General features: G+C 43.3%; 2 protein-coding genes and 1 long non-coding RNA gene across 4 annotated transcripts in view; 1 reads left to right on the top strand and 2 right to left on the bottom strand.

Annotated features, from left to right (window-relative positions):
* The window catches only part of kidins220a (kinase D-interacting substrate 220a), a 45,830-nt gene extending 39,161 nt beyond the window's left edge, over positions 1-6,669 (top strand). For both annotated transcript variants that reach the window (XM_085440891.1, XM_085440890.1), the window contains 5 exons: positions 2,554-2,670; positions 2,876-2,974; positions 3,928-4,146; positions 5,049-5,270; positions 5,629-6,669. In XM_085440891.1, the coding sequence (XP_085297017.1) occupies positions 2,554-2,670; positions 2,876-2,974; positions 3,928-4,146; positions 5,049-5,270; positions 5,629-6,519 (1,548 nt within the window). In that variant the 3' untranslated portion in view covers positions 6,520-6,669. The remainder of the gene's footprint in view (positions 1-2,553; positions 2,671-2,875; positions 2,975-3,927; positions 4,147-5,048; positions 5,271-5,628) is intronic.
* A 1,766-nt stretch (positions 6,670-8,435) lies between these two features.
* Positions 8,436-10,871, bottom strand: id2a (inhibitor of DNA binding 2a). The gene is made up of 3 exons (XM_085441223.1): positions 10,407-10,871; positions 10,018-10,078; positions 8,436-9,138 (listed from the first exon to the last, which is right to left on the bottom strand). Exons 1-2 carry the CDS (start codon positions 10,758-10,760, stop codon positions 10,022-10,024), a joined length of 411 nt encoding a protein of 136 aa, XP_085297349.1. The 5' UTR covers positions 10,761-10,871; the 3' UTR covers positions 8,436-9,138; positions 10,018-10,021.
* Positions 10,872-12,193: 1,322 nt separating this feature from the next.
* Positions 12,194-15,288, bottom strand: LOC146686487 (uncharacterized). The gene is made up of 2 exons (XR_014916695.1): positions 14,978-15,288; positions 12,194-13,140 (listed from the first exon to the last, which is right to left on the bottom strand). It is a non-coding gene; the product is annotated as an uncharacterized LOC146686487 (long non-coding RNA).
* Positions 15,289-21,803: the final 6,515 nt, after the last annotated feature.

The raw sequence follows: 21,803 nt of genomic DNA, 5'->3' as shown, positions 1-21,803 counted from the left end.
TCCTGTGAACTTACATCAAGGATGCTTGGAGTTGCACTGAAAAGAAGTGAGCCTCTGCATCCAGATATTCACACATTTGAAGAGAAATCAGCCAGTATTAGAACAATTTGATGATAACGCTACTCGGGAGATTTCTGCTTCACAAAGGCACTTATCAGGCTGCTGCCAGCAAGCATTTAGAGGAGCTGTATGAAAGATTTAAATATAGATTACTGAGTAATGTTCATTCCGTCTAACTCTTATCTGTCTGTATTTTGTGTCTTTAATTTTAAAAAATCCTTTATACCTTCATCAGTCTCTTATATTTTAATACCAATTTTTGTTCCTCGTATCTCCCTTGTGCTCTTTCCTCCTTAGTATAAATTTTCACATTTTCCTTCCCTTTTTTGGTTTGTACTTAATCTCTTTGTGTCGTGCTCATGTGTCCCTGCATTTCTACAAAGCTGCAAATGTGTATGTGTACATTTGTGTGTAATTCCTAGTGTGGGGATATATAAGCAGCCCTATCCCAGTGTAATTGCCTAGCTGATGTAAGTGCGAGTATGGATTCCTCTGGCTGCTGGGATTATCATCAGAGCAACTGTTGGGGCTGGCAACACACGTACAGACAGACACACACATATATACTGACAATGAGCCCAGCGCTGGTAGAGCTTATCTCCTTACCAAGACGCTTCCTCCCTCACAGAGCTCTGTTTCCTCTTCCCCATCCTTCTGCCCAGCCCTGAGCTCAGCCCAGCTGTAATTACAGTCTTATCACACACACACACACTGGGAGGGTTCACACAAACACACACACACACGGACACACCCGCAGACATTCATGCTTTCACTCACGCTCTTAGAAGACACGTTTGGTGTCTGAATCAAGGAGCCTTATTCAAGGCCTTCAGTGAATCGAAACTTCTGCTTTTTCTTTGCAGAGTGAGAAACGTCTCATTCTCTAGATGGATCTTTCTTTCTGTCTCTATGTCCTCCGCAGTCCGCTCTGTCTGCAAAGATTATGGCTGTAAAAGCCAGCTGACTCCAGCGAAAACAAAATCTCTTTCTCTGACAATTCTACTTCCAATAGCTTCCTCTTTTCCAGGCCGACAACACTGGCTGGCTAGCTGTCTCCCCTCCTACTGTTTGACAGATAAATGTCTGCACTGTTGTCGTGGTGATGAGTTTAACATGTGTCCTTACAGTCTCTCTGCTTGTCTGTCTAAATTTCTGCCTCCCCGCCTTCTTTTTTCACAGGTACACTCCTGGTTTCACAGTGTTATAAATGTCTGTGTATTTTTGTCTGACTTCTTGTCCGTCTGCTTCTTATTTTTTTGTCTCCTGATCAAGCATTTAAAGCCGCTGCCTTACAAATTCAAGCAGGTACACCTTTGGTTTCGATGCTACTTCCATTTCCATCATCCACCTATCTCTGCTTCATCCCTAACACTTGCACCGGTGTACGTTGCATGCTGTAGAAACACGGACTTGTTGCTTTAAAGTCAATGCAAAACACAACTTAACTAGTATAATTATTAGAGTCACTAACATAGTTTCATTCTAGAGTGTGGATATGATCAGTAGTTAAACTCCCTTAGTGCCAGTCTTCATCCTAGCCATTACTGAAAGTTGGCACCTATTATTGTGTACTGTGTTGTAAGAGCTGCTTAGGTTTTTTGTCTAACAACCACTCACAGTTCGGCTAAGCTCTGCTCTTCTCTCCCTCGAAACCAGAAACAAAGCCAGGGGGCTTAGACTGAAGCCTTGTCTTAATAGTGCTAATAGCCGAGTGGAGCGGGAGGAGGGAAGGATGGAGGGGTGAGAGAAAGACAGTGATGGAAAAGAGAGTGATAGGAGGTCAGTGCAGGAGGCTGAGCAGGGAGGAATGTGAAAGGAAGGAAGGAAGGAAGGAAGGGAGGGAGAGAAGAGGGAGAAGGAAGGAAGAAAGAAAGGAGAACTTTGCTTGTCTCAAAGACGAGCAGAGCCAGAGGGAGAGGGGTGAGAAAAGGGACGGGAGGGGGGGTTGGTTGAAGGAGGGTGGATGAGGTTTGTTTGGTCTCCGTGCCAGCGGGTGGCATTTTGGCTGTCTGTGAGGCCTTCACAGACAGCCAGTTGCATCAACAGGCAACTGGTGTTAGTCACATCGAGCTACGTAGCTGCTCATCAGCAGAGGCCGCTTCGGTGTTGGTCGGCTCACAGACTCACAGACTCCATCCCTTAAGTGTTGAGCACACACATTATGCGCTTATATATACACAGAGAAAAAGAATAAGGGAAGATAACAGCATATTTGGATAGGTTGGCATTTATGTTTACTTTTACACTTACACTGTGTGACTGATAGAAAGAAATACAGTGTGAGATCGTGGTTTTGCACCTCTGTGTGCCTCGCAGCTAACAGCCCTGCACGTCTGTTTCTCAGGAATTGTTGCTCAGTTTGCCCTAATCAGTGTGTTAGGAGTTGTGAGTTGCTCTAACAGAATGTGTGCGTGTGTTTGCTCTGGTGACTTTAACTCCATGAAAGCTGTCTTAATATGTTCCAATTATATGTTAATGTGTTTTATTATGTAGGGCTCTCCCGCCATCTTGCTCAGCTCTTTGAACACAGACGCAGTGTGCGAGCGTCTCAGGCAGCTAGAAGGAATCGACCCCACCATGCTGCCTCAGTACACCTCCACCATTAAGAAGGTACGCGTTTAAACTAAAAGAAGTTTATGTGAACACCTCATTTTTTCTTGTCGTCATCTTTGTGTGGCATTCTTTCGATGGTCACATTTATTGCAACATATGAATGCAGTGTTTTTCTTCATGAAGTTCTCGCTACTCTGTGGGCTTTTCTAGGCAATTGCATTGAATCTGTGAGCAAACCAGTCCTTTTTTTTATCCGTTGCAGGCCAATATAAATGGTCGGGTGCTCACGCATTGCAACCTAGATGAGCTGAAGAAAGAGATGGAGATGAACTTTGGTGACTGGCAGCTCTTCAGAGGAATGGTGAGACTAGATTGCTTCATTTAGGTGCCTTTAATGCAATAATATTGTGCAACTCAACATCTTGCTAAATATTGTGTGCATGTTCTCACCATTCTTGTGCGAGTTTTCTCTTGAAGCTCTGGTTTCTCATGCTCCAGAAAAGATGCTAGGTCAATCTTGCCTTTCTGGGCCTGTGATACTGTTGAAAAAATAGGCTCTAAATCTCACGAGTTTCCTTTCCTGGATAAATAAAGTTGTTTTTTTATTAATTACCCGTTAAACTCTTGTGAACAGAAGTGGTCATATGTAGGCTGACAGGGAAAGCATTAGTCCGCCACAAACAATATCAACTGCCCCTCTGCGACTCTGACGTATACTCAACCATACCAGGGCCCCGCTGGTGATATTTGTTTCAGTTGTGGTTTGTGCCAGAATCCAGACAATATCACATAATAAGACATCTCGTGTTGTGCTGAGATATTGGGATGGAGATTTTATAATCCGTATTACGAGAAAGGCGCTAGTCAGCCAGCCAGAGGTCTAGTCGGCTCAAATCACTAACACATGTAGCCGGCTCCACTTCATCAAATGTCAGTCTGTGCTCTTAATGCCAAGGCAAGAGCCCCAGATTGGTCGTGTTTTACCGGAGATCCTATGCAGGGCTTGGGTAGAAGCAGCTGGAGAGTGCAGTGGCCTTGCAGCTCCATGTAAAAACCAGTGTTGTGTTGCCAGGATGCAGCTAGCACAGCCATCTGGTTCAAGATTGCTGACTGATATCTGGATGAAGGGAGGGTATTGTCAGGGAGGAGGGGACAGCTGAGTAGATCTACTTAAGGAACAGCTCCCAATTCTGTTCTCACAAGCTTTTGTTGTTGTTGTTGCTGCAGTCTGATGTACTTGTTACATTTAAACACACCAAAAACCAACACGCTAAGTGACTTGTTGATCACATATATTGTCCTGTATTGTTTAAGGTCATAGAACAGCGGCATGCTGAAAGCCAGGCAGCACTTCAGGATGAGTCCCGAGCTGCTAGCGAGCAGGGCAGCAGCGTGCACCTCGGGGAGCCCAGCAGACGCTCAGGGGGAGCCCAGCGCGAAACAGCCGCCTTCAGCCTCAACCTCAGCTTTGAGGAACTCAGCGGCGTGGGTCTGGAGGAGCCTGTGAGACGCAGCAACAACTCACACTGGCCGGTTAGTCTTCCTGTCACGAGCTTGTTATAGAAATATCACAACTGCGGCGTGATCAACCAGTGTGTGTGTGGGCACATTATTTTAACACATGCAGATGTGCAACCGTATTGAAGTTGCTACTTTTAAGCGTAACTGTTATCATGTTACACTTGGAAATAGTCGGACCCCAAACTGTTGAATGGTCGCTGCACCAAGCCAGTGTGTTGATGACCTCAGCAGTTTCACATAAATGTGGTTTAACCCAAAAAAAAAGAAGAGCACAGCGGAGGAAGCTGACGATGGTCTTGAAATTTGCAGAATTAAAAATACTTAGACACTGCTGCAAACCAAAAGGTGTCAAAGGGCCCCCTATTTGGTATTTTCACCTTTTTGTATTTCCAGTGTGCAAACATCTGAGACACATGCAAACGGTCACACGTCGAGTGACACTGCTGCTGTTTCAGATGACCTCCAGTTCCCACTCCACACGCGGTCTTTGCTGGAAACATTCAATTCTCAGATTTAGAATATTTCAGATCTAATGATCAGTTTCAGTTTCAAGTTTCAAAGTTTTCTAGTCATATGCACATTAAAGAAACATGTTTCCCTGTACAGTGAAACTCTTCCTTTGCTGTACACGACAGATGCCAAACAGTATGTAAGAAATACAGTCGAAATATAAGATGTGCAAAAAATAAACTCTACAAATAAAATCAATCTGAGCTACAAAAGCTCATGTACATATTCATGCAGTTTAGAATGCTGCTGTATATGTCTGATTGCACACAGAGTAAATGCTGTTGCACTCTTGTTTTATGCACTCTTAAGTCAATAGCCCAGAACCATAAGGCACTCTGTACTCAGCACATGACAGACTCGGATGAATGTTGCACCCCAACCAAACTTTTTCCTCATTTTTTCAGGTGGCAAATCACCGCACTTCAAGCATGTCTAGCCTGAATTCCCAGGAATCCTCTAATGACATCTGCAAGCTGACAGACAAGCAGCAGGCTGAGTATCATGATGCCTACAGGGAGTACATCGCTCAGATGGCCCAGCTGGAGATGTCCGGCAGTGGGGGAGAGAGGCCTGTTCAGCCCCACCCTGGACAATTCCTTCAGGCTGCCAGCTCAGAGGACAAAGGGGTGGGTGGACAGTCACAAGTACACTGTCGTGTTTTTGTCACCACATCGCTGATGGCAGAAATAGCTCATTCAAATAAGTCTCTACTGTCATGACTGGAGGAAAGTACCGTGTAGTTAACTTGTGATTTTGAAATGTTGTATTTAGCTGTACTGAGAAATGGCGGAACTCGAAGTCTCAGCTGAGAAAATGGAGACCACTGCTTCTTGCATTTCATCATTATTGGCTTATATTCTTTGTTTGTCTTGGCACCAGAGGCAGAGATAGGAATCCTTTTGTCAGTGGTCTCTCAGAGGTCAGCAGCAGAGGATTCAGTATATTTTTATGTTCTCCTCATTGAAACTTCTTCCCTCTTCTCAGGCCAAGGAAGGATCTGATCAAGACAGCCGCAAGTCTTTCACCAAGAGAAGCTCCAAGAATTCTGATGCCACAGACTTTGCCTCAGGGACCGATGGATTAGACCCCATCAGCGAAGAGGATGAAAAGCTGGATCACAGCTCGTCCTCCAGGACTCCAGGCTCCAAGAAGAAAGGAGCTGGGTCATATTACCACAAGCTGCCCAATGATGAAGACTCGGGCCCAGAAGACTCTGACAACACCACACCTCTCCTCCATAAAGAGGCAAAATTTGGTGCTCTGTCTTCCCACAGCTCCAAGCCAACTGGGCTGCTTGCCAAGCCTGGCTTCCTCACCGAAATCCTCATCGATAAGAAGGACTCGTCCGATTCGGGGATGCGCTCCAGTGAAAGCTCCTCAGACCCATCCCTGGAAGAGGCTGAAGGAGAGACTGGCAGACAGAGAGATGCACTGAAGCCCAGTCTGATTGAACTGGAGCTGGAGGGCTTGGTGAAGAAGAGAGGCCCCCTACCCAGCAGCCTGAGCGGCCTGCAGGATGCCACAGTGGCCCGCATGTCCATCTGCTCCGAAGCTCCATCTGAGGCCAGCCTTATGGCCAGCAGCCCAGATGAGGGGTGGCCATCCAGCGGGGTCAGCAACCTCAACCACAGCGCCAGCAACACCACCCTTAATAACAACACAAGCAGCCCCAGCGACACCAACACTAACACCAACAACAGCCATCAGCAGCAGGCTACCATCACAGGCACAGAGTCCGCCTGCTCCAACATCATCTCCCCAGATGTCATCATCATCCCCGGCAGCAGCACTGCCAACACCACGGCAGCCACCATCCACCACAACCAGAACCTGCGAACCATCAGCCTTGGCGACGAGAGGGAGAGCGTCCTCTAAGAAGCCACGTGTTTGTTACACTAAGAAGGGTCATGCGGAGTGTGGTTCTTGATGTTTGTATTGTGTTGCGATGAACTAGCGTAGATGAGTGTTGTGTTGTTAAGGACAAAGTCAAAGAAGAGTTGTAAGGTTTAATAAAGCAACCACCTTGATTTTTGAAAAGGATAAATCTGATAGTTGATGGTTAAATACCAAAAAATGTTTGTAAGGTCTGTTTGTTTGTCCCGTGTGTTTTTGTCGTTAGTTTGGATTTTCTGTGTGTAGTGACAGTAATGTTACAGTAAAAAATAAAACAAAATAAAGTGTTGCTTATAGAACAGTAGCCATGACTGTGAAGAGAAAACAAGTCTAGTGTTTCTGAGGCATTCGGCCTTCAAAGCATGTTGTGAGGTTGCTAGAATATTTCAGGTAGAACAAAGTGTAGACACTTGTGCTGTTTTCTGTGTGATAGAAATGCATGAACTAGACTGCAAAGCGTCACATGTAAGTGTGTTTTGTGAATCAATAAACATCCTCAGTATGTGGACTCTTGAAATCAGTCTGACGGGGGTTTTCTTTTTTGTTTTCTTCGACTTAACTCAGCTGCTTGTGCAGTACATTATTGGAATTCGCTGGTAAATAGGCCAGAATACGCACATTAAGTCACATTTTTAATAGCTTTCATATTTTACCTAATGATGTGGTGAGGAAAAGCAAATGTCTTCAGTGGTAGGATTCGTATTGACCGATAGATGGCGCACTCTTCATACAAACGTGCTACTGCCTGGTTGTACAGACACCGCCTGTCAGGTTTGAGGACTCTGAACTTCAACACAGTAACTCTTAAACTGTCCTTTAAGGAGCCGTTTTTATTTCTGGTACTTCTACATTTAACTGTAAATGAGTCTTAACTTTAAGACATGCTTTATTTATAAATAGATTTTTCCTGGTTTGTATAAGAGTGACTGTTTCCACACTTGGAGATTTTTAAGTATCCCTTGGGGTTATTAAAATAAATAAAATAATCACCTAATGGGAGGCCACAGATTACTTGGCGGGTCAGTGGTATGGAAACATTTGAGATCCTGCAACACGTGACTGTCAGGTCTCACTGCGGGGTCCATCACGTCACCCAACAGCACGCATTAGCCGCCCCCTGCCCCCCCTTTCTACCTCAGTCCGCTTTTGATGCCTGCTTTAAAGAACAGTGGACTGCCAAATGACCACGGGTGGCTTTTTGATTTTGAACTCCCGTCATCGTTTGACTTGGTTTATAGTTTAATTTCACAGGAATCAAGCTGATAAAGTCCAAACTGCGGACACCGGTGGGGTTTGATTAGTCAAAATCTGGTCTGAATACAGATGCTTCTAGGACGTTTTGATCTGACTCGTACTTCTGTTTTGCAAAAAGGGGAAAGGCAAGTTAATAGCTCGACTTACGGAATCCAACCCATCACAGACCTATAGTTTCACCTCTTTCCCACAATTGTCTACCATTTAAAAAAAAAAAAAAAAAAAAAAAAAAAAAACAATAGATCCTCGGCTTCTGGCTCTCACAACCTAAACCAGTTAATCCCTTTTACTTTCAGCGGCATGTGAGAAAGTAAGAGTGCAGTCAGTGCGTCCTCAGTAAGCTTTTACGCAACCGTGCCTCCAGGTCGTGTTTGCCTTGGAGAAGTGTTGACGCTGTGTTTTAAGACTATTATAGGTCACATACTGCAGGTCTGATAAGGACACTCTGTACGATTAGTTTTTCATGCATCTCAGATGTTTTCTTTACATCCAACCTAAAGCCAACACAGATAACCTCAGCTTGTTCTGTATCTGACTAGATCATTTTACGCACTGGTTTAATATCTCCTGAACAAACAAACAAAAGCCCACCACATTTACCCCCAACCCGAAGTGGTTCTTCCCCCAAATGACACATATCCAAATGGCGTTTTTGATTTATTTTGTATAAAAAGGTACAATTTACATTACTTTTATAAAAAGTTTCAGCATAATTAAGTACAACATTACACTTTTGCAGAAGTTTGAAATTCCTGCAACTATACAAGATAAACTCCCGATGAGAGTTCACAAGGTTTCATTCTTTTCATTTTAACTTTTTTTTTTTAAACAACGTCCAGTCCTTCATGTGCCAACAATTCTGACAAGACTAAACTTTTTACAGTAACTAACCAAGCTGTCTATTTACGTTCCCACCTCCGCAAAAAAAGCGAAGACTTCAACAAGGAGGAGAAGGACAGGAGGGGGGGTGAAGAGGGAGGAAGAGGGATGGGGTGAAGTCGGTGGTGGTGGTGGGGTGGAGGATAATCCTTGTGACAATCTCGTTTTTCCTCCCGCTGTCGGGAATATAACGCGCCTTCCATTTCCAGAAAGGACCCACAAATAATAATAATAAAAAAGTCTTAAGTTAAATAATAATGAAGTGTCCAAACAGAAAACACATCACATAAAGATTGTCCCATAATAAGCAAAAGTCTCTTGATTTCAGCGTCAGAAGAGGAGAAAAAAAAAATCCAGGCCTGGAGGACAGAGGTTGGAGGTGAGGGAAGGGAGAGAGAGAAGGGGGTGGGGGGGAGAGAAGTCCTGCTCCCCAGGTCCTGTGTGTGTTTTTACGTCTTGACCAAACACCTGCAAAAGATTGAGAAAGAGAGGCGTGTTTAGAAAATGCAAACAGGGCAGAGATCCGGACAGACTGGCGCCAGGGAGGAAGCCGCAGTTTTTAACATTTAACCAAACACTCCCAATACTAAGCAAACCCTGCGCTCCAGATGTACACACACAGAAAGAGAGAGAGGGGGAAAGGAGAGGGCGCACGCACACACAGGCAGACACACACACACACTTCTCGCACAACTTCAGCCTACAATCTGGGGAAGAATCAGCGTAATTGCCGCTCAGCTGGCGCCTACCCACTTCTTGTACCAATTATGTGCAGACATCGTAGTAGCAGTAATCCAAACAGCCATTATTTTCCTGTTGCAGATGCTCTTCATTATAGACACAAGAGGGTATAATACAACCCTGACGATTGCTACTTATATACAGTAAACCAAGCAGCCTGGAGCGAATATCTTGCCACTAAACTCCAGCGCGAAATATCAGTCTGCTACGTCTTTCCACACAGCAGATGAGACACGAAATAGTTCGATCAATCTGTGACACACTAAAGTCTCGCAGAAGCCAGTGATGTGATCTTTAATTTTGTTTCGGATGAGCCTTGTAACTAATAATAATAATAATAATAATAATAATAATAATAGTAATAATAATAAAAATGTACCCAAGTCGTGCTTGCCATAACAGACGCCCCAGTGTTGCATCGCATTCTCATACAAAAACATTAGTGGGACCATTACAGCAACGTGAGACGACATTCGCGGTGGAACAAATGGATGGGTAAATGGTAATTCAAGCCCATTCTGCTCCAGCAGACTGGGAGACAGGCTGTAGCGGAGCCTAAAAGCCCTGGACAGAATGCAGCAGCAGACATGAGGACAGCCTACTTACCGCTTTAACGATGCAGAGTCCGGCTGTCATCTGTCATCAGCTCTGATGGCAACTCCGGGGACTGAAAACAAACAAACAAACCGACCAAATGTTAATTCTTTAAGCAGTATCCGAATGATGTGTCTGGCGTTTGCAATAGTGTTATGTAGGTCAAATCTCTTCCTCATCTGATTCTGAACAAAAGGAGGAAAAAAATATATAACATGCCATTTCCCCCCCTCCTCCTTTCCAACAAGCCATTTTGTGCGAGTTACGCATAGGCTACAAAGGCGCACTGCTTATGCGCGCACATGAAAAAAAGAGAAAAAAAATCCACCAAATCTTTCTCTCACAACACTCTGGACTGTCGCTTTTCAATTAGGATACGCGCTCAGCTACAGTGTAATTACCTGTAATGACAAGATGCTGATATCTGTGTTGAGGGTGGTCAAAGGAGTCCTGGACGGAGTCTGCCCCGGCCGGGAAGGGTGATGCAGGCTGGTTAGTGCGACACTGGAGTCCAGCGCAATCTGCAGGTCCAGGATGTAGTCGATGACATGCTGCAGGATTTCCATCTTGCTGACGTTCTTGTTCTGGGGGATGCTGGGCACCAGCTCCTTCAGCTTGGAGTAGCAGTCGTTCATGTTGTACAGCAGGCTGAGCGGGTCATCCACCGGGGTCTTGCTCCGAGAGATTCCCAAGGAGTGCTCTGATAAATTCACGCTGTTTTTCCGGAAGGATCGCACGGGGCTTATTGCTTTCATTTTTGTAAGTGTTGAGCGAGAGGGTTTGCTTGTGTCGGATGTCTTGCTTCTATTAAGTCCTGTGATTTGCCAGACGATCTGCGATCAGACTGGATTACCTAGCTGTCAGTGTGGTTTATATAGCCAGTAGGCTGGGCATGCGGCACGGGCGGGCCAAACGCGCTGATTGGGAGCTGCTAACATGTCACTCAACTTCCTTTATACCCTCTATTGGCGCTTCTCATTCAAACCCCACCCCCTTTCCACCAGGTTACCAGTGGCAACGCATGTTGGAGGCGGAACCCAGAGGGCGCTTCAGCAGCTCCGGTGGGCAATTTGGAAAATTAAGCCCTTACCTGTTTCTGATCAAGAAAATTAATGATTCTCATGGATGTCAGTTGACAACGGCAAGGCGCGAGCACCTTTGCCTGCACGTTTTAAATTTGACCCCATAGATTTGCGATCGGCGTCGAGCTTCAGTGGGTTTAGAAAGGTGTATTTAAATTCAACATAAAAATAAATAAAGGAGATCTTTTCAAGAGTTTATCTGCTAATCCTATTTACGGAACACCATCAAAGTCCTCATCAGCCAGCACTTATTTTTCCTTCTTGCATCAGCGCATTCAGCTGTGGATTTGAAGTTGTGGAGCAGTGATGATAGTGACCGTGTCCGGCGCGCCTGATGACTCTTAATTCACACCAGCCCGGACCGGCGTGAAGGCAGGTTCCTGCATGAAGGAGAACAATAACCTTAAAGTGGAGAACTGAAACAGCTACCAACAGAAAGAAATGTTCAGACCAGTCAAAGTTTTTTCTTTCTTTCCTTTAATTGTTTTGTTTGTTTATACGCACTAGGAAACGTACCCATGTGCACGAAAGATTATGGATGTTTGTTTTGTTTTGGTGGCAGAAATATACAGTTTAACTAACTAACGCACCTAATACCTGATTAAAATGTATTCACTGTATTCACTGACGCCAAGAGTCTGTAAAATATTTCACAATAAAGTGCGTGTGTGCGTTAGACATGATGCGCGACAGTTGCAATCAGAGGGAAAATCATCAGTCGATTTACTCCAGCGACTTTTCCCCACAGTTGTATTAAACTGTAGTAATCCAGAGCATCGTGTTTAGACCACTTTCACGTTGGAGATGTGTCTTTAATAAAGACCCAGTGCACTTCGGCACAGCAGAGTGCAAATGTAGCTTTTACATCCACACACGTGAAGAGGCGATTAACTACAATTGACACTTTAATGTTTTCTGAATGAGTCATTTGTTAGCAGGAATTACACGCTTCATTCTTCGGCTGGAGGTGATGGGGGCTGCTTAATACTGCACTAAGTAATTGCCCCCAGGGGCAGCTGAATGTGATGTGCGCGATTTTGGCACTGTGGATCAAATTTGCTCCAGATGACGCGTTTCAGTGTACTTTTAAAAAGACGACGAAGCGGTCAGCGTTCGTATTTTCAGTTTATTGAAATATAGGCCTAGTAATTTGGCAAGGCAATTTGGTTGACAGGATTAATCAAAGAAAACCCCACAAGTCAAAAGAATCCGCTTTCTACAGCTTAATGGACCACAAGAGAAGCATTTCAGGGGTGGATCCTGATGAAAAAGCCCAAAAAGGCTGTTCACCCATGGCAAAGAAAGACGCTCTAGTCTATAATAGTAGAAGCTATGCAAAGGGTTTGAGTCCTGAAATTCTCATAAAAAATATATAAATATATATATAAATATACATCAAAGAAATGTTTCCGGGATTTCAGAAAAACCGGTGAAACACCATCTGTGCCATTGTTTTGCGCGTGGTTCAGTTCACGGACAGCTTCTCCTTCAGCTGTCTGACGAGCCTGATTTTTTTTTATTCATTTCTAATATAATCTGGAACTCCTGCAGTCTGCGTCCACATCTGGTGCAATAGGATTTTTCCATTTCTCCCCTTCATCCTTTCGCTCCCACAGCTGTGTACATTTCGCTCTGCGCCTCTGACTGATGCCTGACAGACAGGTGATGAATTGGCGCAAGAGCACGTCGGTACAAAGCCGAGCGAATCACCGGCAGCAGCAGCAGCCGCAGCCTCACCCTGCCTTCACTCTTCCCTGTTTCTCCTTTCTCTCCTCTCTCTCTCCCTCTCTCTCAGTCTTTGGAGCAGACTCTCTGGCGCCGGCGCCGTGACGTCACCCCATTCACAGCAGCCCTCGAGCCAGCCCTCCCGGCGCCGCCGAGGCGGTTTCCATAGAGACGGGGTTTCGGGGATGTCAGTCAGAGGTGTTTCTCAGCTGATCGAGCCGGGGCCCGAACCAGGGAAGCGTTAACACCGGGGACGGGTTTGAGTCTCCGGAGGAGTCTGCTTTGGTGGTGGTGCTTCGAGGGACCAGCGGATTATCTCATTACAAATCTTAAAGAAGAAGAAGAAAATACCACTAAAGGAATGTGACCAAAGCCTCTGCAGTATGTAGAAGAAAGTCTTGTAACCCCGCAGCCATGCTGAAACACATCTGGACCCTAATTTGGGCGGTTATTTTAAAGCATTATCTAAAATAGCCCATTTTTAAATTTCTGTAGCCAAATGCATGAATCACCAATCAAATCTGATTTTAAAAACTATATCTGTCTATCTATATAGTTATATAGATCTATAATATCTGTCTTTAAAACAAAGTTCAATTGGAGATTCTTCGAGTGCCGTGTCCGCTCCTATGATGCCTCTAGTGTGACTAAGTAGCCTACATTTACTCGCTAATGGAGGATAAGCTTACAGGTCCGTATTTATTTGATGCTACTTCTGCTACATCCCAACCCGCGGGGAAATACTGTGGACATACTTTTACTCCATTAGGCTATATTTATCTGACATCTATAGTCACTAGTTTAAGGATTAAGATTTTCCACAGGAACATTAAAGCCAAAGATAGATTAAAACCCAAGTGAATATAAAATAGCTTGATTAATCTTCATCTTATAACAGATGAATCACTCATAATGATCCACGGATGCCGCTAAATAAGAACACTTGCATATTTTATGGAGTATGAATATGCTTCTTACTTTCCTAAGACTTCATGCATGCTGTGACTGTTTCAGTGCATGATTGGAGATTTTAATTTCTTTGTTTTATTTCTGAGTGTCATTATGAAATTAATTCTTTTTGTCTTTTCATTTGCACCAAACTTTATATTGTTAATGGTAACAAACGGTCAGCATCTTCTTTCTGTTTTCTGTGATTAGGTGTGGGTGTGTGGGAAGAAACCAACTGCAGGCCTATGTTCAACTATGTTTGGATTGATTTATTTTTAATTGCAAAACCTAACCAGTCTTTTTTCTTTTACTTTAAAGTAATCTGTCTCTTTTCTACTATGAAGCTCATACTTATTTCCATATGTGGCTGTATGTCTTGTTCTGTACCACAGTGTCAGAGTTCATGCATCACCTTGCGAAAAGCAGGGAAAGAACCTGCACAAAAGTTTGTGAGCGCACAGTCAGACTTTTAGAAACATGCCTCTGGGACTCCAGCAGTACTGCAAAACGTTTCCCAATTTTTTCTAAAGTAACACAGTGTTGTAACTCAGAGAGATTATCCAATCTGAGCGAACAGAATAGTAAAAAATAAAAAATAATAATAATGAAAAAATAAATTAATTAAGAAATCCCCATTAACCAACTCTCTTTCAAATATCAAGGGAAGGATCAGAAAGTAATGTTCAGCACCCAAAGCGGAGTCGGGCGCTCTACAGCCCGACTGTGCTCCGGTGAACTTGTTGATCCTCCTCCCCTCTCCCTACCTAACTCTCAAGGTAAAAAGATGAAGCTGGCTCTAAACGATGTGCCGATCGTCTCCTGGTGCCAATACTTTAATTACGGGAAACGCAAAGAAATGAACTTTTTGGTCGACCCTGCTGCATGCAGTGAATCACAGTGGAGGCTATCAAAGTGTCCTCCCCGTGCGCCTAAAAGTTAACCCGAACGGCGACTGGTCTTCAGTTCTCATAATAACAGCAGAAATACTACTAATAATAATACTAGTAATAATAATAATACCAATTACAATACAGTAAAACAAGAAAAATAGGAGAAAATGTTATAATATCCCTCTACGGCTGATGTTATCGACCCCAGCCGTGTGATGGAGAGGGTTAAAAGCGGAGAGGAGAAAACACCGATGATTAAAAAGCTTTTTTTTTTTCAACGGTTATTTAAACTCGTAATTTCTCAAATGTGGGTTTGATCGTACAAACCGCGCGCTCTCTTTCTTTCCTAACACTGAATTCCTCCTGCAATTCCGAGTCCTCCGACGTGACATCAGCCGAGTACACCGCAAGTAACACTTTGCTCTCCACCGTCCCTCAGTACCGAGCGGTCTCCCCTTCGACACTCTTCTTCGTAGGGCTGCCACGCGCCTGTCGCGTGGAGGAGTGTACACATCAAACAGTGGTGCAGTGACTCTTTAAGCAGCGTCTATTCTGCAGGGCGGGGTTTGCTAAAATAGGCCCACACCCCCAAACACTGATGTGATGCGGTGGGGTGAAGCGTGATCAGCCCCCGAGTCACCTCTAGCACGGTAAAGGCTTTCTTTTACATTTATCGCAGCTGAACTGCAGACTACGATCAGGCTCATCGTCAAGTAATCTGCACATTAGCGTTTCAGTAAACCTGTCAATCAATAAGACAACAGTAGCTTACAAAAACCACCATTGGGATTTTTTGTTGGTATTTTTGCTCAAGAGCCGACACAGATTTACTCATTATCAAAAGAGCTGTTGAATCATTTTCTTTCAAATTCATTGGACTCATTATTTTATCTCGGTGCAGTAGAATAACTAAAAGGTTATGTGAGACACCCTAAGTTGTCAGCCCACATTTGTGACTTGATTATGTGAAATACTGATATGTTTGATTTTTTTTTTTTTTAAGATCAGAGAGACTGTTGCATTGATTTAACTGGCAGCTGACTAAAATCCTCCATCCTGTTGCTTTCCTTGTCTTCCAGTCCACCTCCTGCCCGTCTTTTAGTCTGTCCTGTGGTCCAGATGGGACTCTCTCTGCTCTCTGAGCAACGGCCATGCCTGGCTTTACTGTAACGTGAGAGGCTGTGGCCGCATCACATGCAAGCACTGGGAGAGATCTTGGCCAGATTGGTCTGGGAGACAAAGGCCGTGGCTGTCCAAGTGCCTTCCAGGCTGGTGGTGGAGTGGCCACTCCAAGCCTCCCTGGAGGCCGGCCTTCCTCTTCTGCTTCTCCCCAACGCACAGCTGGCTGCAGGAGAAAAAGTGGAGGATGGAGATGGACAGTTGAGCTGCAGCAATATGATGTGCATTATGCTACCCCCTACTCTATAGTTTAAACCGTTCAAGCAACTAGTTGTGTAAAGTTAGAACTCCACTTATTTTCTGCTGAACCGCTCGGCTTCTTTGGACAGAGAAACAACCACCAACCAGTTGGCAGTGTGAAAAAGTTGGCTGCAGTTTAACTTTTAGGCAATATTGCCCGTTGGCATACAATCACACGCTAACATTGCTGTGTCGCCCACCTATCACTGCGGTACAGCTGTCACTGCAGCTAGCAGTCTGCACCCCCGTAATCAGATATCTGCATATCTCCACTTTCACACAGGGAGTATGACAGTGTGGGTTCTAGTAGAATATTGTTAAAAGATGATTGTGGAAATGAGATTTTTTTTCTTAATGCAGCTGGGAGAAGAGAGGTGAGCTGGTGTGTGAGTGGAAATTAGGAGTTGGGATTGCTTATCTGTCACAGCTACACGCATGTGACAAAAATGTTTTTTTAAGTCAACGTTAACGTGTGGCGTTAATGACTAGTCAGTTACTGTTAGGATGTGACAGGTGCAGGAACAGTGTAATATCATTGTGTTCGTCATTTTTAAACTGATGAAGTTTGGGGCTGTTTCAATCCCAGGGTTCAGTTTGTCAGGTTCCTCTATTCCAAGGGGAATTGAGAATGTATATGAGACGTGAAACTAGGTTCTGATACCACCTAGCCCTCAGACTTCTTGGATTCTGTGGTAATGCGGTTGTGCGTGCTCGTCTCGAAGATGATATGTGTCAAAAAAGCCATTTTGGTTAAATAAGCTTTAGCCTTGCATAAGCGGTCCCCTATTTTCATCCACGACACCAAATTTCAGTAAAGTTATTACTGCCGTTTTGCAAGACATTCCAGGAACTAGAGCAATCTCTTCACAGGGACCATTTCTAATAGCATACAGAGAGCTGTATCATATCATTTTTCCTCAGCAGACCTTAAGAGTTCAAGAGTTCAAGTTGTTTTTTCTTTATGGATTGCAAAAGCAAGTCTTTGAATCTTTGGAAACATGCTGAAGCAATGTGCATGAGCATGCAAGAGAAAAGCCAGTTAAAGTTTAAAGGGGTTTGTTGAAATAAGTCTAGAAGCAAAACAAAACTGGAGCAAACCATTAAGAAATGGATTTGGCATCTGAGCTGCAGCTGTTAACATTTTGGGCCAGGAAGCACATAATTAACGAAAAAAACCCCAACAACTAAACTAAACTAAACTAAAAATAATACAATAACACAAAATGTAAAAAAATCTTACCACGATTAAAGCTGAAAGATCTTTACTGAACCATGTAGGGTCATGTTGGTACAAAATTGTTCTAAAATTGTTCATTTTTAATCCTTTCAATAAAAAAGACAATCAGCTGTACCACTGTAAAAGACCTACAAGGATCTTTAGCTGGAGAGGATGCTAGATTTGTCTGGGACATGTAGGTTACTTTACCACAATATTTAACCATGAAGAGCATATTTAGAACCTTAATTTTCTTGGTTTATTCTCAGACCACCACATGCACATAAACTCTACAAAAATGTTTCTTTTTTTAGTTAAAAGAAACACGTCATAGCTGGAGTCACGTTTGTGTTCAATACACTGGGCCAAGCAACCAAAAAATTGATTTATATCTTTAAGGTACACGACCTTATGCTTGACTGCTGCGACACACTCCGACAGGAACACAAGAAGAAAACATTTCGGACTGACTTCTGTCTTTTGCAGAACTCTGTTTCCTTCAGCTGTATCTCTTAGTTGCAGCAAAGCCCACTTCCTTCTAACCACAGTCATCTTGCTCTTACTCAATCTTTATCTATTTATACAGCAGAGAAGGAAGAGAGAGTTAATGTAGGAAACACACTTATTTCTGTAAAAACAGGTCAGCCCTGTTTGATACATTACATGCTCCTATACATTCACTGACCACCGGTACATCACCATAAATACATTTTGAAAGGATGTTGTAGACTATGTGTTCATATTTGCAATGGACCTGTGTACCCCACCTCTCACCCCATGCCACCTTCTCATGCCATTAAAGTGATGTTAATTGCTGTTTGCATTTTGTTGTCTTAAAAGTTGTTCGTTTTAAAGCTGCTACGGAGAATTACATCATATGGAATGTAGTGGCTCCATCGTGTAGTGGTTAACACCTTCTTCAAAAATCCCTAATCTCCTAATTTGCAACCTGGAGGGCAGACAAAACGTACCAATTCCAAAAAGTGCAGTACCTCGAATGGCCACTTGACTCTGGCTCCAAAAGTGAGTTATTTGACTCCCACTTACAGACTCGTCTAGGACACTAACAAAATTCTCTGTTAAATGATAAATGGCTTGTTTTGAGGGTAAGAAATGCCAGTAGTAATGATGCTAAACTGCAGGTAATAAACCCAAAAGTTACAAACCAGTAGATGATGTCATGATGGCTCTATCTGTAATACAGTTGTGGTTAGAAGTTCATCATGGGCATGAATGTTATGGTAATTTTTAGGATTTTAATGATTTCTTTCAGCCTTTTCTAGGGTGGAATTATTCTATAGCATCCATCTTTAATGACTTTAAAAACAAGAATTAGGTGCGCAAGTTTGGATTCATTCTGGATCTTCTCTACTACACACAGGGTCATACAGTATACATACAGGCTCAAATATATACACACACCCACACTAATATTTTGTCAAATGTCCTTTAACAAGTTGCACTTCAATCAGATGCTTTTTGTAGCCATCATCAAGCTTATGGCATAATTCTGGCTGGATATTTGATCACTCTTCTTGGCAGAATTGGTAGAGTTCATTTAAATGAGCTGGATTCCTGCCACAGACGCAGCTTTTAAGCGTAATGCACAGATCTGAGGTTGGAGCTTTGGGAGGTCAGCTTAATGTTAGCCTGCTTTATCATTTTCAAAACCAGTCTTGATGTGTTTGGGATCATTGACCTGTTGGTACAGCCAAGTCTCAACCATCTAGCTGTTGCGTTAAGGTGAAGATGAAGGTAGTCTTTGAACCTTCCCGTTGTTCTGAGCATTGATCAATCCAATTAGTGGTGTCAAACAAATCCTTTTTATGCTGGCAAAGCCAAAGTATCAGTTTTAGCCAGTCATGACCTTTAAGGAGAAATGAATAGGCCATGACAAGTGGATGTTTAGCATAATTTATTAAAAGATTTAAGAATGTATGTGTGAGATAATCTGACTCGAGCGTCAATGAAGGTGGCAGGTAAGCAGACTCAGCAGACATTTTGGGTTCCCAGAGATAGGCAATTTATTCACAGTTACCGCCATCATATGCAAAACTTAACAAACCCACACAGCTTTAGTAACACAACTCTTCTCTCCTTCCTCTGAATCAGCAGAGACTGACTATATATAGGGCTACCAATTTCCCTTCAGTTAGTCTAGCCAGTATCACTAGCTTGAGCTGAGGAATCTAAAACTAAACACAAATGACTGAGAATTACATAAAGCTCACCACTTGTCTGATTAACACATTTATGCAACTAAATTGCTCTCTATAAGAAAAAATATTCAACAAGTCCCGCTGTATCCCGAAACAAACAAAAGGAAGCATTCCTATGGTAAAAGAAACCCCTCCTCTTGGTTTAACCTGCTGATGTCAGACATGACATCATCAGTACTTTAAAAATCAGGAAATGCTGGGCGGGCCTTTCCTCACACCTGACCTACATGAAGACTGAAAACAAAAAACAACGTGAGTATGCACGAATTCTGCAACATAATAAAAATATAAAGCAACATGTAACTGAGTATTTGCTTTAATTTGCCGAATGTTTGGTTTGCTAGTAACATAATGCTTACACAAACAAACCCGGGATAGTAAGTGCTGCAATGTTACTTTGACAATAACAAATCATAGCGAATAAATATATAGAGAGAATAATGTGCAAAAAGTTCTGGGACAAGTGGAGAGTATTTCAACCGCTCATCCACTTTGTCACAGTATGTATATGTTTGAGGCAGTTCTATTGTGGTACCGTTGGCTCATAATTGTTCACATACTTTGATAAAACAGTGTGAACAATGCTGTAGACAACACATGGGAAAATATGTGGTGAATGCTTTTGGACACATCTTGGATTCACATGACTCATGCTTGTGTTCTCCACTCATATTGGTATCTGACGCTTTGATTTAAGATTTGTAAAGATGCTTAAAGAAAGCAGACGTCAGCTCTGTTAAACATCTGTCTGCAGGGCTGTGGACTTGTGGTCGTGGGTCCCCGTGTTGCAGTGGGTTGCTGACGTTGTCTTGTCATGCCTCACATGCAGATTTGCTGCTGTAAGCACACCGAAGTGGTCAGGTGGATCATTGAGAGCCAGTGCTTTTAACTGATCACAACAACAAAGGTTCTCACAGCCCTAATCCTCTTTGGCTCTTATCTCTCACCCCTCCTCACCCGTCACCCATCTCATCGGCTCACACAGGATCAGACTTACCAGCGGACTTTCTCATGCCTTTCTCTTTTGGTGTACTCTTAATATCCCCATCACTTTCTCTCTCTCTCTTTCCTCTTAGATTATCTATCTCGCGACGCTGACGCCGTCTTCGCCTTTTTTAAAAAATTCTTTTTTCTCTCTTTCACTTGCACAATTTTATCGCTTCTTTCCCACCAAGTGCATCTAGGTCTTAAAGGACCCTCTTTACCCTTTGACTAACAAAAGCTGAGTCACTTTTGAAATGAAGAGCAAAGTCTTTGAATGACACTCGCTAAGCCCCATTTGAAGAGAAGTTTCAGTCTCTTATCAACAATAGCTTCACCCCTGTGTGTCGACTATGATCAAGCATAAGGCGTTTCATTCAGGACGGTGGGAAACTAACCAAAAAAAGCAGCCGAGAGAAAGCGTTTGAAGGAGAACTTCCTTAAGCTGTGGCATCTTTACGTCTTTGTGATGTAATTACATTAAATCCTCAAAAAACCTGCTGTGTTTCACATTGCCGCTAGTTTTTACTTCCTCTATATGACAAGCTCCAGCACAGCTAGTCCCAGCCAACAGGTTAATGTGGCCATTTACTTTTATCTCAGCAGAATGAATCAACCTTTAAAGGCTATTACTGTTATTAAAAATGCCCCAGAGGGAGCAGCTATGGCTTGTGTATTTCCAGGGTTTGTGTATGTGTTGCAGTTAGGTTTAGATTATTGGGACTTATTGGAGTAACAAGCTAATGGAATTAAGGTGCTGGATTTCATGCACCGTTGCCAAGATTCAGCATTAAAAGGATGTGTGCTGAATAAATAGTGCTTTAAGTAGATGAGATTCCGACACGGCAGAGATTCGCTTGTCAGAGCAGCATTGTTTGCTTGGCTCCTGAGCCAGTGAAACTGTCAAGTGTGCTGCTGGCCACGGATAGATGGATGGATGGAGGTTTCAGAAAGCGGATTTCTCTTCTCAAAGTGCATTTTTAGACGCTGAAGTTGACAAACTCTTCAAATGCTGAGAGGAAAGAAACTTTTCCTTTCGCATTTAGCTTTCAGAACGCAAAGGCACGAAGCGGCTCTGAAAGGAACTGCTGGAAGCACACCTAAAGACACCAACACCCTCCATAGACGAGCAAAGGTTTCTATACAGATCTATATTTGCCAGCTAATTACATACATGAAAAGCAGAATCAAAACGAAATCCAAATATTTACCAAAATAAACTCGTGTTTTGTTTCATTTCTCCGTCAGCTGTGCCAGAACAGAGTCCTCTCCATTACAGATAATTCATCTGATGTTTGTGTTTGTTGGTGGATTAGCT

This window comes from Copadichromis virginalis, linkage group LG19 (assembly GCF_057382275.1).
Source record: "Copadichromis virginalis isolate Kocher_CV1m ecotype Utaka linkage group LG19, C_Virginalis_male_GT1.1, whole genome shotgun sequence".
NCBI classification, from domain to species: Eukaryota; Metazoa; Chordata; class Actinopteri; order Cichliformes; family Cichlidae; genus Copadichromis; species Copadichromis virginalis.
Note: the sequence above shows the minus strand (reverse complement) of the source record. Positions and strands in the feature narration are given on the sequence as shown.